The 16835-nt window shown below is 38.6% G+C and overlaps 1 protein-coding gene across 1 annotated transcript in view; it reads right to left on the bottom strand.

The window, feature by feature from the left end:
- ccdc88c (coiled-coil domain containing 88C) overlaps window positions 1-16835 on the bottom strand; it is a 67477-nt gene that overhangs the window by 36383 nt on the left and 14259 nt on the right. The window contains exons 3-7 of the mRNA XM_024266932.2: window positions 13763-13871; window positions 4283-4352; window positions 2543-2601; window positions 1833-1916; window positions 765-908 (exon numbers count right to left, since the gene is read on the bottom strand). Coding sequence (XP_024122700.1) covers window positions 765-908; window positions 1833-1916; window positions 2543-2601; window positions 4283-4352; window positions 13763-13871 — 466 coding nt within the window. The remainder of the gene's footprint in view (window positions 1-764; window positions 909-1832; window positions 1917-2542; window positions 2602-4282; window positions 4353-13762; window positions 13872-16835) is intronic.

Below are 16835 nucleotides of genomic sequence, written 5' to 3'. Positions count from 1 at the left end.
TTATTAAAATCTCTGTCAAAAAAAAGTTTTTTTTTTTACAGGTGTGCGAACATGTGAGCATGACACCACAGAAGAAGGAAATAGTAAGATAAAGCAACTGAAAGTAAAACAAGTGATGAGAAGAGAAAAGCTTTTATGTCTGAAGAACATCTGTGGGTTTAATGTCTAAATAATGTTTGGCCAGCTTATGGCCGACAGAATATCCTAATCATTTCTTCCTCCTTCATTCTTTATCTCCTTTTCCCGGCATTAAGCTCTGTCCTCTCAAACATAACAAGATCAAACTTTTCTTTTCTTGTTCAGATTTTTATCTTATCAGTGAATATTCCATCATTTTCTAACAGGATTTATAACATCAAGCCTGTGCAGATGATCCAAGGCTGCTTCCTTCTAATGTTTAATCAAACTTCTGTTCATACTTTTGTTTTTTTGTCTTACATAAAATACAATAAATAACTTAAAGTCAGAACTTGAAGCTTTTTTTTGCACAATGATGTTTTTGTCATCTGAGTTTGTTTCAGTCTGATGGCCACAAGAAACTCTGTAAATTTCATTTTTCAATCGACATCACGACTCTCCAACTTTGATCCTCCAGATCCAACTCCATGACGATTTTCCTGCTCAGTTTGCTGCTGATCAACTGACTGAAAATACCTGATCCAAGGAAAATCTGTGCAAAGAATGCTGGAAAACAGGCACCGCAATAGATTTGGAGGACTGGGCAGTCCAGATCATCAGTATCCAGTAACCCCCTCCCCCCGTACCTCAGCAGCTTTGTCTCGCTGCTCGATGAGCTGCTGCAAAGAGGCTGCCATGGTGCGGGACAGCGGCTGCAGCTCTTCTGGACCCAGCTCTGCCCCCTCCTCCAGCCAGGACAGGTCCAGGACGTTCATCTGGTTATGGGTCACCTGAGGTGGAAGAGCATGGAAGACTGGGGGGTTAGGAGGGTTTCTGCCAATAGATCCAGATCTATATATTTTATTCTCAATATTTTGACAATTAGGTTTCAAGCTCATTATCACAGCTACATATCATGAAAAAATTACGACATTTTATAGCTCTAAACTGCAGTAGAACCGAACGGTTTGAGAAAGAGGCACATAAAAACAGGCTTTTCTCGAGAGTGAAGTGTCGCCAGTGACATTTCAAATGATGAAGCCGGGAAAGGATGGTAAGAGTTTAGCGTATAGTCCTAAAGAGCACATTACTAGTCTTACTTTATAACACTCTTGCACTTTTGTTTGCTTGCTTGTTTACTTACCTGGTGAGTATTTAAGTTAAGTTGTTTAAAATTTCTATTTTTGGTATTTTTAAGATGTTCTTGAGGCATTTTCTCATGATGGAGGACATACACTGCCTGACCAAAAATATATTGTACATATTGTACAAATACATTTTACCTGGTAAAATATTGTAATTAATCGTGATTAATCCCAACACAAAAGTGCGATTAATCAGATTTGTTTTTGTAATTGACTGACAGCAGTAATTAAAAATAAATCTTCTAAATGTAGAGTTTCATGTGGGATTTCATATCATGTTTTTTCGCGAAAAGGTGGTAGGCAAATACTGAGACTAAACCAACATTTATAGCGATTAATTGCAATTAATTTATTACCAGGTTTGCGATTAATTAGTTAATTTTTTTTAATCGAATCCCAGCCCTATTTTTTTTCTTCTTTCATATCCATTTTTGGCTGCTAACAGCATTTAACGCAAATATTGCTGCTGTCAAATGTGCACCTCTGTGTCCGGCGTTTGCTGTGTGTCGTGTTGTGTGTGTTCAGAGACTCCTGAAATAAAGATGCTTGTGCGATCTTTGAGCTTCAGACCTCTTGGATGTGGGAGACGATGGCCGCTTGAGTCTGGATGTCCAGCAGTTTGATCTTGTCGATCATCTCCTGCTTCCGCTCACACTGAAAGAGAAGATGCTGGATTCAGATTCAGCTGAAGAAAACGCCTGTTTTTACTGTCCGGCTAAAATAATAATGATAATAATAATTAAAAAAGCAGCATTTATGTTTGTTTTAGGAATGTTAAGTGGGTGGGACAACAGTGTTATTTTGTGTAACATCAACTTTTCATGTGGGTTTGCCCCCCCCCCAGCTTCCCATTCATGGCTTCCACTGCGGCTTTCCTCTTTCCTGAAACCAGTTGAACCAGTGGAGGAAATAAGGGGGGGGTGGAATCAGGACGGGAGTGTGAGGAAGAGGAAACAAAAGGGAAGGGAAGCCATGGAGACGGGAGGGGGTAACAGTCATACACAAATCATACACGAACAGAAGTGTCTCACCTGACCCCCCCCTCAGTAACTCTAGTCTAATTACCAGCCAACACGTCTGAAACTTCTGATCATGAAGCTTCAGCAGCTCAGTCCTGATGCCTTTTAAACCCCGCTCACATCCTGCCCCACCCTCCACTGCTGCGCACAATCTAGACCCGTGCTCAGACATGCAAAACACAAAAACATTCTCCGGGACAAGCTGTGTGTTCCTGCGTGTGTGTAGGTGTAGTTGTGGGTTCTTGTGTGTGTCTGCACTACCTGAACAGCACAGCCCAGTAAGAGCAGCAGAAGCCTCCTCAGTTCCTCCATGCTCTTGGCTGAGAGAAGAGAAAAGCAAAGCGAGAAGATGAGTCTGGAGCTGCTCAGTCTGTGGAGCTCAGGGTTTCTACAGACGCTGGAGAGATTTTATGGGAAAATTGTTTAACGTGTTCTTATAGTATTCATCTGATTATGGAGGAAACTTATTAAGAAAATTAAGCTAAAAATTCTGAGCATTTCTTTATTCCAATCATTGTGAATCAGGAGCAGACTAAAAATGCTGTTTGAAAGAGTATTTGTTACATACTTTCTTTACTTTCTTTATTTTGGCTAAAACATCATAATCATGATTAAGAGCACTTTTACGAGAGATCAAAAGTAGGGCAGGAAATCGATTAAAAAAATTAACTAATCGCAAACCTGGGAAAAAATATAATCGCAATTAATCATGATTCTTATTACATATTATTTTTTTTTGTTACAGTGTTTGTGGACTATTTATAATCTGCAAATAATCCCAAAATGAAATCACACACATAACTAGATTTAGAACATTTATTTTTAATTAGTGCTGTCAATCGATTAAAAAAATATATCAGATTAAACACACTTTTGTATTGTAATTACCGGTAAACAATATTAACCACAATGGTACATTTTATGTAAATATGCAGCTTTTGAACAAAAACAGGATAGACAGAAAGTTTTTCCTTCATTTTTATCATCTGAAAAGTTTACATTTATCAAGTGTAATGGTGCCTTCACATCGGACGTGATTCACGCGGCAGAGGTGGACAGTTTCTATGTTAATCAATGGTACAATGGACTCTGAGGCGGATTGAAGCCGCGCAGCGTGATTTGAGCGGCTGGCCTGGCGCGAAGGTCTAACAGTAGCTCGATTTGAGCGGCGAGGCGCGAATTGGGCGGCACGGCCAAAATGTGAATACCTGAAGTTTGACAGGTCACTGCGTCGCATCTGCCTATCAGGAACTCAGCTTTGGGCATGGACGTGTCAGTGACTTGATCAGCTGGTAGAATACTAGTCCAAACAGAGCGTTTTTGTGTGTGTTTTTCCTTTACCCGTTTGACAAAAACAAGCAGTAAGAGGTGAATTTCTCTCTGAACTATCTTGATGATCAGAATTTATATCGCTTCTTTTGCCGCTGCAGTCGAGCCTCTGCGACGCTTGTCATGTTACCATGAAGATTGACCATGACCACGGATCAAATAGTTCGCTTTTGTGAAAAAGGTAAATAGAACAAACAACGAGGTCAAAGTACTAAAAACCGACTGAATATTTAATTATTTTGTAAGTGACCATGGTATAAGAGAGAAAAAAAAACCTGGCGAAGGACTGCTGCTCCGTGAGGTGGGATTAATATGCATTAATTAATACGCATTAATTAATATTAGCGCGTTAATTCCCTTTTTATTAATCAGGTGTGTTAACGCAATAACGCTCACAGCCCTGATCAAAAGATGATTGGAGTGAGTCTTTAGGCGTTAAGGTCATTCAGATGAAGTCACAACAGTCGTCAGTGAACTCCAACGCTGCAGGAAATGATGGAAAGGGGGGGGGGGTATTTAAGGAAAAAAAGGAAATGAACACATAACTAAAAATAAACTAAAAGAAAACAAACATCTACCGAAAATAAATGCATAACTGTATCAAAAATAACATTAAAATCAGTAGCAACACTTTTCACTCACTTTACAAGTACAATTTATTGAGTCTGTTACCTGATAATGGATCCTTGGCGATGCAAAGGATGTTGGGAAGGGGCATGACTATTAGCTGCTGCAGGGTCTCCTTCAAAACAGAAGAAGAACTTCAGGAAAACGAATGTGAACATAAACATCCCGTATTCAGAGTGAGACGGAGTAGCAAAGAAACTGAAGTTGTTCTGATGGACAGCAGAAAGAAAAAACTCACACACGACACATTTCTGCTGGAAAACAAAAACCTGGGGCGGGATGGAGGTGTAGTGGTTGACACAGTTCCTGGTTTGAATCCCTTTCTATGTGGAGTATTGGTCCAGCTTCCTCTCGCTGTCCAAAAACATGCTGGTGACTAAATTATACCTTAGCTATGAATGTGAGCGTGTGCTTGTCTGTCGTTGTGTGGTCCTGGAATGTTCTGGTCCAGGGTGTAGCTCGCCTTCACCCAACTGTACCTGGATAGGTTCCAGCAACCTTGGCTCGGAATAAGCAGGCTCGAAGATGAATGAATGAAGACAAAATCTCTCGTAGACCTCGGCCATTTTACAGACCTTTTGTGGTTTCAGTTCAAATCTGTCTGAGGTATTAGTTTTTCAGAAGAAGAGCTGACTGTAGGGCGGAGGATCCATGAACAACCTCTGGTGTGTGCTTCTGCCACAGGTCAACCACCTCAGTGACCTTCAGGGGAAAACGCTGTGGCTTTCCAACCAGCTGGTCGTTTCTGCTGAAGCTTTGAGGGTCAGCAGCTCAGAAAAAATGAGGTGGACCAACAGAGTCTACCCAGCATAGAGAGAAGATTCTCTCGCTTTGTTGTGAGCGTCTGAGACGATAGAAAGAGACATTGGAACATCTGGTGTGATACAAATTTGTAGGTTAGGTTACAGTAACTGAAGCAACGCAATAAAAGGAAACAGATGAACGAAAACCTTGGAAAATCATTTATAGAATAAAGATATTGTACCAGTTCAGAGCCAGAAGGAGCAGAAGACCACAAATGTTTTCATAACACAAAAGAAATATTTTAGTGCTGTATTTTCAACACTATAGGACGTACCGACAATAAATGATCTATTTTCAAACTTATTTTATTAATAAGGCCCATTTAGCAAGACAATAGTCATAAATAAGTCTGTCAGACATCAAGACTTTCCTAACTTCATTTATAGTCATTCTAATTCATGTTGGTGACACGCTACACGTTAGCTGCATTAGCATGATCACAATAATTTCAAACCTTGTTTGCACCGAGAAAAAAAAAAAAGACTGATACCACTGAAACAAACATTACTGTGACTACGCCAACTCCTGACCTTGTTAGTAATACTCTTAACCCTTGTGCTATCTCATGGGGTCCAGATGACCCAAGCCTTACATTGACATGTTATCCACCCACATTTGTCATGGGATGGATAACATTGACATGTTATCAATCCCATGACAAATGTGGGTGAAGGAGGACAGGATTTCATTTTTGCCTCAGACTGTCTTGTGGGGTCCAGATGACCCCACTCCCAACATCAACATACCTAGGATGGCACAAGGGTTAGTGTGATCCTCCTGATACTCAACCTACTCAAAGAAAGGTCCATTTTATGTCTTCTCTAACCAGCCAAACTGTTTTCAGCTGTGCTAACACGACTGCACAGAGGTTTCTAATCATCCGTTAGCCTTCTGACACTATAAGCAAACAGATTGAGCCATTAATACACTTGAGTGATCTAGTCATCTCTAGTCACCTATGTAGATCAAGCACCAAAAACTGGATGTTTGCAGCTAGAATGGTTTAATGGTAGAATGGTAGAATGGTCATGTTTTAATAATTTGCCACATTAATAATGTAATGTATTTCAGATTACCGTATTTTTCGGACTATAAGTCGCACCGGAGTATAAGTCGCAGGGGCCAAAAAATGCATAATGAAGAAGAAAAAACCATACATAAGTCGCACCGGAGTATAAGTCGCATTTTTTTCAAGTAATTTATTTTACAAACTAGTTGAAAAAAACAATATTACATCATCCTGGAAGGTAAGTTATAACATTCATAAGTGAATAGAAAACAGGCTGAATATGTGTCAACACATATTCACATATTAGCATCATGAAAAAAACGAAAAGGTGTAGCATTTATATAACATAACAGTTTTATTTAACTATAGCCTCAAGAACTCATCAACTTTGTATCTTTACTGTAATTAATTGCACGCAATCTCACTCCATATCACTAAATCCCTTAAATTCTTCGTCCTCTGTGTCACGTCTGAATAACTAAAGTAAATAAAGTAATTGCATAGATCACCATAAGAGGGCACTCTAGACTTACGGTCCATATCTCATCATTAAAAATTCGTATATAAGTCGCACTGGAGTATAAGTCGCAGGGACATTCAATCTATGAAAAAAACCGCGACTTATAGTCCGGAAAATACGGTAGTTTAAAGTTATCTTCATTAAAAGAAAGCTTTTTTTTTCAAAAATAGGACCATTTCCAGGTGACCCCAAACTTTAGTAGTGTATGTGTTAGAGGATGCAGAGATAGGCTGGTTGCAGAAACACAAACACCTGTCATTGCAGGCTGCAGTACACAAACCTTTTACCTTTAACCTTTTAAAATAGAGGGAAGGGGCTCAGGTGTGCCGAGTCATCTGCTAACCAGGTTAAAACAGAGCTGCAGCAGCTTTGCAGCAATGAGCATAGATACAGTTACACAGCTCTGCGAACAAAGGAAAGGTGATAGCTAGCTGTCCCCTCCTGCACACACATTCACACACACACTGTACTGCATGAATTAAATATATGAGCTGGCTCCCAGGTGTCTTCATACTTTAGTGAAGAAGTTTTTGTGTTAGCACACACTGATAAATGAAAAACAGGTTGTACATATTAGATATTATTATCTTCAATCAAACCAGCAACATGAAACTACCACAGATATTCTCTGCTTATCCCTTTTTTTCCCCAAGTGACAAAAGTGAAGTTTTTAAAAAAGTGCAGCTTCTTTGGAACGGTCTGAGTTTGGATCCGATCACAGACTTTATAAGGTGCACAATGATGTTGCTGTGTCCAATCATGCAAAACATCCTGTTGTTCTGGTCTCACAGAGGCCTATGACACAGTAGACCATGTGATCCTCTATAACACTTTGATCTAAAAGCAGCAATGCATTCTCTGGTCACTTCTTAAGCTTTAGTCACAACTAGGCGTTGACAAATCATCAGCCAGAGCAGATTATTGGCGCTGATATTTGTTATTCTGACATACTGGGATCTTTTTTTTTTTTTCTTTTTTTGACAGACGGATACAGAACTGCTGCTTAACCCATTAGCTGCATTTAGAAAACATCAGTAAAACACTGACTGCATGTTTTACTACTTCAAGGCAAAAAGTAGCAACCTCACCTTTTTTATTTCATCTTGGTTGAGTAGTTACAAGATTCACTGAGACTACTGTATTGACAATTTAACAGTCATATTTTTGTCAAATTAATTTTAAAATGCGTTTTATTTTCTTGAGACTTTAGGGAGCTATTTATTTAGTTATATTTCATTTGACCTTATAAAGCATGCTACTGTGCTGAGGAAATGTGTGCACTATTCATTCTTGTTTCAACTTACCACAAAGATAAGTACTTTAATTTATGGTGAAGTTTTATTTTATATACTATGAAAACTTTCAGGGAACTTTTTCCTAACTTGATGCTGCTGACCCAGTTACTCCCTACACTCCTAGGAGTTAATTTATTGGCATTTTCATTTACTTATTTTTTTTTTGAGTAAAAAGAGTTAATTGTTGGTGTTTGTAATATTCTAAATTTTGATGCCAATATTTTCTTTTTATTCCAAGTGAATATCAGCTCGAAATATCGTTATCTGCCTTCTTGACTGTTAATAATCTGCATCGGCCTTGGAAGAAAAATAAAACAAAATAAAATAAACTAGGGCTGTGAACGTTAACGCATGTGATTAATCAAACTACTAGATTATTACAAATTAATCATAATTAATTCAAAGTTTGTAATTAATTAAGTAAAAGTTTTTCAATAGATTCCTGGCCCTAAAATCACACATTATTTGATCTCTAATCAGAACTGCCCTTACAGGTGGATACAGACTGTCTGCAGGCAAAATGTGCAGGACCTGCAGGTAAACTGCACCAAACATCAAGGTTCTAGACCCCTCAGTGAACCCGTAAATGAAATGTTCGTGCACTTTTTTTTTTCCTGCAGCCATGCTGCAGAGGACAGGTAATAGAGAACACTAAATCAACAATGTAAGGGTGAAATAGGTGAGACAGGATTGTGTTGCACAGATTTTTTATGTGTGTGCGGTCATTAAGGAGCCAGTAAGCACACATCACTAACAACTAGACTATGGTGCAATGGTACCATACGACACACACGACAATGGCACATTCCATTTTCATGACATCGCTTAAGGAGGGGGGGGGGGTCGTACGAGCCTCAAGAGAACTGAAAGACACACCTGTGCTCCCCTTAAGATGCAGCTGCTGCTCTCTATGAACCTCCATGAGCACAGACAACCCAAAAGCGTGCCCAAAACTCTCCTCTCCTTCTCAGTCCTGAGTGCAGGTGAGCGGGCACTTCTGAAGCTAATTCACAAATGAAAAGGGTGAAACATATAAACTACAAAGTGAACAAGGAAATGTGGAATATAACTATATTTTGTCTCCTACGATGATTTTTAAGGCTTTGAACAGGTTTTCCTTGATTACTTTGCTGAGATTGTAACTGTCCTCCTCAGACATTCCAGACCTTTATCGTCTGCTAATCAACCTCAGAGAAAAAAATATGACAAATTGCTAAATCCTAAAATATTGTCCACAAAAAGTTCTGCCAGTTCATAGTCATACAAGGTTTAACATAGTCATCGCCTGCTGTTGATAACTTGTTAAGGTTGAGGCTAAAGAAAAGAAAAACCATTGAAAGGTGCGTGCAATAAGAGGGGGGAGGGGCTCAAACTAGATGAAAAGAAGTCAGGTTAGAAACTGTTTTACTAAGAAAAATAAAAGCCCCGCAGGACAGGAAATCCAAAAACAACATAAAGACAAATGTGGAAAAAGCTGAACATGAGACGGCAAATGAGGAACGCAGATGAACAAAGGAAACCAGGAACATGAATACCACAGAAGGAGAACAACACTGCAGGTGTGGCAGCTGCTACTGCTAACATGCTGCTGGTACGAGACGGGAGGGGACGAACAGCACAAACACCAATGAAGAAGAACATTCTCAACCCTTGTGCTCTCTTACGGGGTCCAGATGACCCCACCCTTATATTGATGCGTGATCCCTTCCATGACAAAGGTGGACAGGAATTTATGTCTGCCACAGACACCAGATGACCCCGGTTTTAATGTAAACATACCTAAGACAGTACAAGGATTAAAAGTCCCACACCAATCATCTTTTGATCTATTGTTAAGATTAGTTGACTAATCACTGATTATTTTTTCCGATTAGTCAACTAATCGGGTCATGTGCAAACTGGATGTAACACACATCTTAACCATCATTAGCTTTAAACTAACTAAAAACAAGATATATAGCATTACCTGGGATAATGCTAGTGTGATTGCTGTAAGCTGAATTTGGACGCTTAAAACACTAAAACTGATAGCCAGCTAAAATATTAGTTAAATGCCAAATCAGCCTAAAAAACTGTAAAAAGCCTAAGTTAGCTAAAACAGCTAGCATGCAGCTTAAATATTAGCTAAACTCTTAAATAGCTTAAAAACAAAAAAAGCTTAAATTTGCTAAAATAGCTAGCATGCAGGTGAAATATTAGCTAAACTCCAAATTAGGCTAAAAACCCTCATAAATGCTGAAATAATTCAAAAAGCTAGCAGAATGTCATTATAACTTTCAGCTTTACTACCCTCTGACTCCATATAATATAAAGTAACAATTAATCAACTATTGTAATAGTTGATTAGTCGACTAATCATTTCACTCAGAAATGAAAATTTGAACTTAATTTTCTCAATATATGTCATTCATCATGAGAAAATGCTACAAGATCATGTCAAAACACCAAAAACATGAAACCCATTTTTTTTTAAAGTCTATATAACCAAGAAAAGTTCATTTTAAAGTACTCGTACTGACTTTTTAGCTGTACTGTCTTTTGTCATTCACTCTAACTGAGCAGCAGAGTAAAACCTTTCTGTGGGTGTCACCACTTTTCTCCCTTCTCCTGCCTCAAAGGTCTCTGAGGGAAACTCCGGCTCCTCCTGAGAGCCGTCTGCAAACTGCTGTGAGAAAACACTGCTCTTTACGGCTCTGTTTTCGACCCATGAAGGCAACACAAAGGGTGTTCCCGTTCTCCAGCTCACAAGCACAATCCAAAAGAGAGATTGAATCAAAGCTGTTTGGCGGTGACCTCGTTGGGCCCACAGACCAACAGAAGTGCTGTTTGACCGCAGCAATAACACACAGATTTCTGAAAGGTAAACAAACACACAGCACAGCCAACCCGAGAGCGCACTTCTGCAGGACAGAGGATACGGAGGTCAAAACAACCCATACAGGCCCGGGGAGCTTTGTGCTGGAGTTTCCATGGCAACCAAGAGAGGAGGAAGAGGCAAGGACAGAAGTGGGAGAGGAAAGTGCTGCTATACAACAGCAACACACTACTTTGAAGCTTTGGCAGAGACACAACATCCTTACTTAAACACTCAAACCAAATTGGACTTATTTCTATCATTTTTGCATAAAAGTACAACACTTACTCCGACCAGACACACACACAGACACGCGGTGTCTGTGCTTTAAATAAAAACTAGATTTCAACTTTAGTTCAGAGTTCTACATCCTTTTTAGACATTTAAAGACAAAGGACAAGACATTTTTTACAACTGAGAATCTCACATGGAAGTCAAATTAAAACCAGAACTGAGTGAGGCGTCTAAGAATCTAAAGAAACACACAAACACGACAAGATTAATGAGAGCAGTCCAGGTCTGCTGAGGATTCAGCAAATTAGGAAAAAGCCCACACCCCAAATAAAGACTGTGTTTGCACATGTGCACGTGCACTGTCTATACAGCTCATCCCAACTGGAAAGTCCAAAGGCCATAGAAAGAAAAGAGAGTTGTGTAATATAACAGATGACAGTAACACTTTTAAAAAGATTCCTTTATAAGCTAGTTATTAGGATTAGGAGGCAGCAAAACACCCAAAAAATTAATAACAAAGAAACTATTAATATGGTCAGCAATTGCTTTCAAAAGGGACTTTTTCATAAATGTCTTTTTATAAAAGAGTCAAATAACACCAACACAAAGTGGTGTGGCGATTCATTTAAACAACGAATGATTCGATATTTGTGATTGCCGATTCAATTCACTTTCGATTTTGGTTCATTTTGAATGATCTGATTCACTGACCTAGTATCGATTCAGGACATCTTTAGCCAAAACATCAACCAGTGTGACTCAGAGATAAATACCTGGGTACAATGCAGGTGAAACAAACAAGTAAACAAGAATGAATGTCAAATCCATTCACATTTTAGTTTAGTTTGATAAAGTTCAGCCCACTCTTGTTTTTCCACATCAGAATAATCCACATTATTAGAACATTGTAGAACACTGTAATGATGGTTTCTGCCGTCACATGTATTGTCCCCTGTCATGGACCATGGTCATTTTTACGTACCATGTCTCAATCCAAATAGTATTTTTCATTATTGATTTGATTATCGATTTTTCTCGTTTTAAAAGAATTGTTTTAAAGGCATGGATCCATTCGATTCTGTCTCAGACATATTGATCTGGTTGGATTAACTGTTATACCCCTACCTATAAGACATTTGTAAGACATCTTGAAAAACCAATTCCTTTATAAGTAGCATTTTAACACATATAATTTAGGGATTATTAAGACATCAGCAAATATCAATGAATATAGTAAAAGTCCTATAAATGCTTATACTAATACATTATACTAATATACTTATACACTAATGCTTGTTAATGCCTTGTAAAGCGTTACAGAGATTACGTGTTTGTGTTATGTAAGGGTGACTCCGTGTTTGACGACATTACTGTTTCAGAATTGTAATGTGTTAAAGAATATTTGGATTACTTTCTTTGTAACACCAGTTGAAAAGGAACATCAGCCTTGATACGACAACTGTATCACAGAACATTTTTCATTTAGGCAAATTGGACTTGGTTTATTACCAATCTAATAAAATATTTATTTTCCTGGTAAAATGAAAGTGCAAGAAGAACACTTAGAGGACATACAGTGATTTAGGGCGACAAGAATAGAAATGAAGGTCATATACTTTGAAAAAAATTGTGTGTTTCTCAAATACACAAAAACAAATGGTACAAAATCAAAGTAGATTCAAATGACTACACTTCTTGAACAGAACAGACAGATATCGGTTCTATGAAAAAACAGGAATAGTCACACTTATTACGAAACACCAAAAGGAAATAGTAGTGTTGTCAGAGAAACCTATTGGGATAATTATCACAAAGCTAAATCAGGGTCAGACAGGTAGAGGTCAATCACAAACATGGTATCATCCTAGAAGAGAGTAGAGATGTCAGTGTCCAGGTAAGGGTCAGGGCAGGCAATCAGAGAATAAGCAGGGTCAGAAACAGAAGATCAGGTCCAGATAGAAATGCTCAGTAATGCAACCAGGATGGCACAAACAATACTTCAGACTGAGTGAGGTTCTGTGCAGTACTTAAGTGTCCTGTGGATGATTGGCAAATGAGAGAGAGCTGAGCAGCATCCAGGAACTGTGCACTGGTGACCAGTGAAGGAGACAGATCTCTGACTCCTGACAATAATAGACTCAGTAATTTAATCCTTAGCGGTCAAGAGAGTTTTTTGTATATTTTTGAGAATACTTTTTTTTTTCTTAAAAACTATATTCGTAATCAGGTGAGCATCGATGCATGCTAGTTTTTTGGAAAGACTTCTTTGAAATTTCTAGTGCACTTGATTTTGCAATTACTAGATTTGAACAGCCTTACAAAATGGCGAACGCACCAAATGGTGCACTATATGGTGATTGGGGGGATTTGGACATAGCTATAGACTTTCATAGGAAAATAAACAGTTATTAGTTATTGTATTTGTCAGAATAACCATTCTTGGTCTGATACATGAAAAAAAAAAAAAAATTACTGCCAATCCCAATTTTCCAATGATACTTTTCTTTAGTGCAAGTTATTCAAGTTATAAATGGCCCAATCAAATACCACAATAAAAGTGGGTGAAGTCAAATATTCAAAATGTTTGACAGATTCTCCCGAGCTGGCTTTCAAGTTTTAGGGGTGTGAACTTCCAACAAGCTCGCCCCTGATTGGCTAGAGAGGTTGCCATAGAAACGATGACCCAGACACATCTCTGCTTACTGACTATATCTGGTACCATTTTTCCACCTAAATTGCGACTGAATTTACTTAATTTCTTTGGAGTCAGAAGTAAGGATGTTTGTGTGAGTATACTTGTGAAGCATACCTGGTAGTAGGTCTTAATGTGTCTGGTGAGGACGGTCAGGTTGTGGAGGCGCAGTGACATGTCGTTGTTCACGTTCTTGTTCAGCCTCTGGTTGGTGGGACTCGGGTCACTACGGCAACACACAGACAACACAGCAGCTCTTAGAGGTGACGTTAACGGCTGTTTCACAGCACAAAGAGACACACACGTGCACACGCACATGCACGCGCATGCAACCAGCCCCCCCACGATACTCTGGGGAAACTATAGTGCTGCTGGGATTTATGCTCACATCTCCACGGTGTGCCAGACTGATTTGCATGTCAACAAAGGGGGAGGTCAAACAGTCTGCATGACTTACTAAACGCTCATGGCGTCACTTTAACGCCGTCACGGTTTTTAAGACTTTAAAACACTGGGGGGAGGGTCAGTAAAGCAGGGAGTTTACATTCTTTAGACATCCTTAGCTGCACATATTTTGCTTTTATTTCTTAGTTTTGAACCAACATACCCTGCACTAAGTTTAGTTTAAACACTTTAACCCTGGACTTCATCTGTCCGTACATCTGCTGTTTGCCTGGAGGAGCAGATGCTGCACTAAAAGTGAAAATAAAACTAAAGACTGTTAAAAAGGTTAATCTGAGGCCATCTTCTCACTCATGTCAGCATCTACAACACATCAAAACACACCAATGCACTCTTGGCATGCACACACACGCAGGAATAAATTAACACACACTAAAACAACACAGACTTTTTTCCAAGAACATTTAGGATAATCACATTCATCTAGATATGTCTATGTTGATCAACGACTCTTATGGTGTGTGTGTGGGGGGGCTTTTTGACGGTCTGCCGGATGGAAGACGGGCTTTGACATCACTGATCACGGTTTGTTTCCAAAAATGGGACATAGTTGTGAAACACAAGTCTGTTCTAGATCTGAGGTTTTGACAGTCAGGTGTCAATCAAAAGACCACGCCCCCTTGTGTGAGTAACTTCTAATTCAAATGTGAGGAAGATTTAAGTAACTTTCACTTCTGAACTGTTAAACAGGAACTGAAAATTTTACTTTTTTAGTTCATAGCATTTCAGTATATAAGACTGTATATTTTAGTTTGTACCAATATAGTTTTCAAATTACACAAACTATATTGCTACAACTACTTAAAGTCTCATTCCAATTATATATGTTTTTCTATTGTAAAATCATTCCCAGTGGTCTTTCAATTATGATTTCTAGTTTTTAGCAAAAATCAAAAAGCTTGTTTTGTTTTTTAAGATCTATTTCTACAGCCTAGCAGGATCTCATCAGAAATTTGCCTCAGGATTGTGGCGCGGCAGTAACCTTACGCTACTATCCCAGCATTCCTTTGTTTACACTCTCTCCTGCTAGTTTATAACCTCTCATAATCAAACCTAACATTAGCGTAGTAAAACGAAAAAAAAAAAGAAAAGAAAAAAAAGGCAACCAATATCCGAGTTATCCAGCTGTACAGTTGTCAGATCAGACAAGGAAAATGAAGACGTTCATGGATCTATTTGTCTGCAAGTGGAGGATTTAAAATTGGAGCACAGCAAAGAGACTTTAGCCCATCTATGACGGTTACTACATCCCAAACCTGAGTTTTTACAAACTGCAGTTTTTTTTTTTAAATTTGCTCCAGATCGAACACAGTTTGAATAAAGAGATACTCGTTAAAGCAGTTTTAATTTTTATTTTAAATATGTCCTCCATCATGACAAAAATGCCACGAGAATACCATTTTCATTGGAGTGGGCTTTTATAACCTACCAAGAAATTTGCATTCACAGCTTCAAAAGGCAACTTTAAAGGGTAACCAAACAGGGAAGTTTGAGGCTGACTCCACCCACAGCCAAAATATGAAAATCCAGTCAGGGGGTGGGGTTGTGGGGTGGACAATTATCATTACTGGAGCTTCAGATCATGATGTGAGACTTCTGAAACTTGAATGGTTTGACCAATTACAAAATTCAACTGTAATACCTCAATACCTCAAGCCTGTAGGGGCCAGCACACGGACGGGTTTTCACTATATTTTCTTGAATTAAATTTTAATTTATCAAAAATTTGACAATAACCAACAGACGGCACTTTTAAAGCCCCATTTATGGAGGTTAACAGACAAAAAAAGTTGGTTTATTTAGAGTTTGGTTACCCTTTAACTAAAATAAAATACAATTAACACTTTTTGTGTTTTACAAAAAGTAAATGTTTGCAACTCAAAAAAGTGCTTTTTAATGCTTCCACAAAAAACAAAAAAACGAACAAAAATGAACTCAATTAAATCATAATCCTTTTGGTATCTATATCTAATCTAAGTGAGCTCTACTCAGTTTTCTTCCAAACAATCATTATTTTATCATTTAGTTAGTGGTTGGTTGGTGGTAAATCCACATGGTTTGTAAGAGAGGCCAGCACAGTCTCTACATTCAAAGTTAGGCTGAAAACATTCCTCTTTGGACAGGCCTATTGCCAGGCTAGCTAGTAATCATAGGGCAATTAACATAATGCTCGCCTACTGTAATGAAATTTGGGAAAATAATTATTATAATTTACATACTTCTCCAATATATGCTTGAAATGCTAAAAATATGTAGATTCTCTGCATATTAACATAGAAGGCTGCTAGAAGTTAGAAGCTGGGGAAAGTATGGTGCACTGGGGTTCTGTCCTCTATTTTTCCATCTACTTCACCTGTCCTCTATTTTTGATCATTTATTTTTCAATGAGTTCTGTATGTCTCTGATGGTGCAGTGTGATTCTTATGTCGTTCCTTCTCTCCCATTCTCCCCAGAGGGGAGTGGGAGAGATTTCAGTTTCTTGGAGACTCGTCGGTGCTCCTATTCCTGACAGTGGACCTCAACTCTGGCACGTCTCGCATCCTCAGCTGTCCTTCAACCCTTCTGGATGACGCCCATCTGCTACACTATTTAAAACATATAGTTGTTGAGTTAGATAAGTTATTTCATCTTTAACAGTCCTGGTAAATGGCCTGTCCGTCCTGGGATAGGATCTCTTCTTCATGTGGGCATCCCTAAGGTTTCTTCTTTTTTTCCTGAATCTTTTTTT

Source organism: Oryzias melastigma, linkage group LG22, assembly GCF_002922805.2.
Source record: "Oryzias melastigma strain HK-1 linkage group LG22, ASM292280v2, whole genome shotgun sequence".
Lineage (NCBI taxonomy): Eukaryota > Metazoa > Chordata > Actinopteri > Beloniformes > Adrianichthyidae > Oryzias > Oryzias melastigma.
The sequence above is the reverse complement of the archived record's forward strand: the minus strand, read 5'-3'. Positions and strand labels throughout refer to the sequence as shown.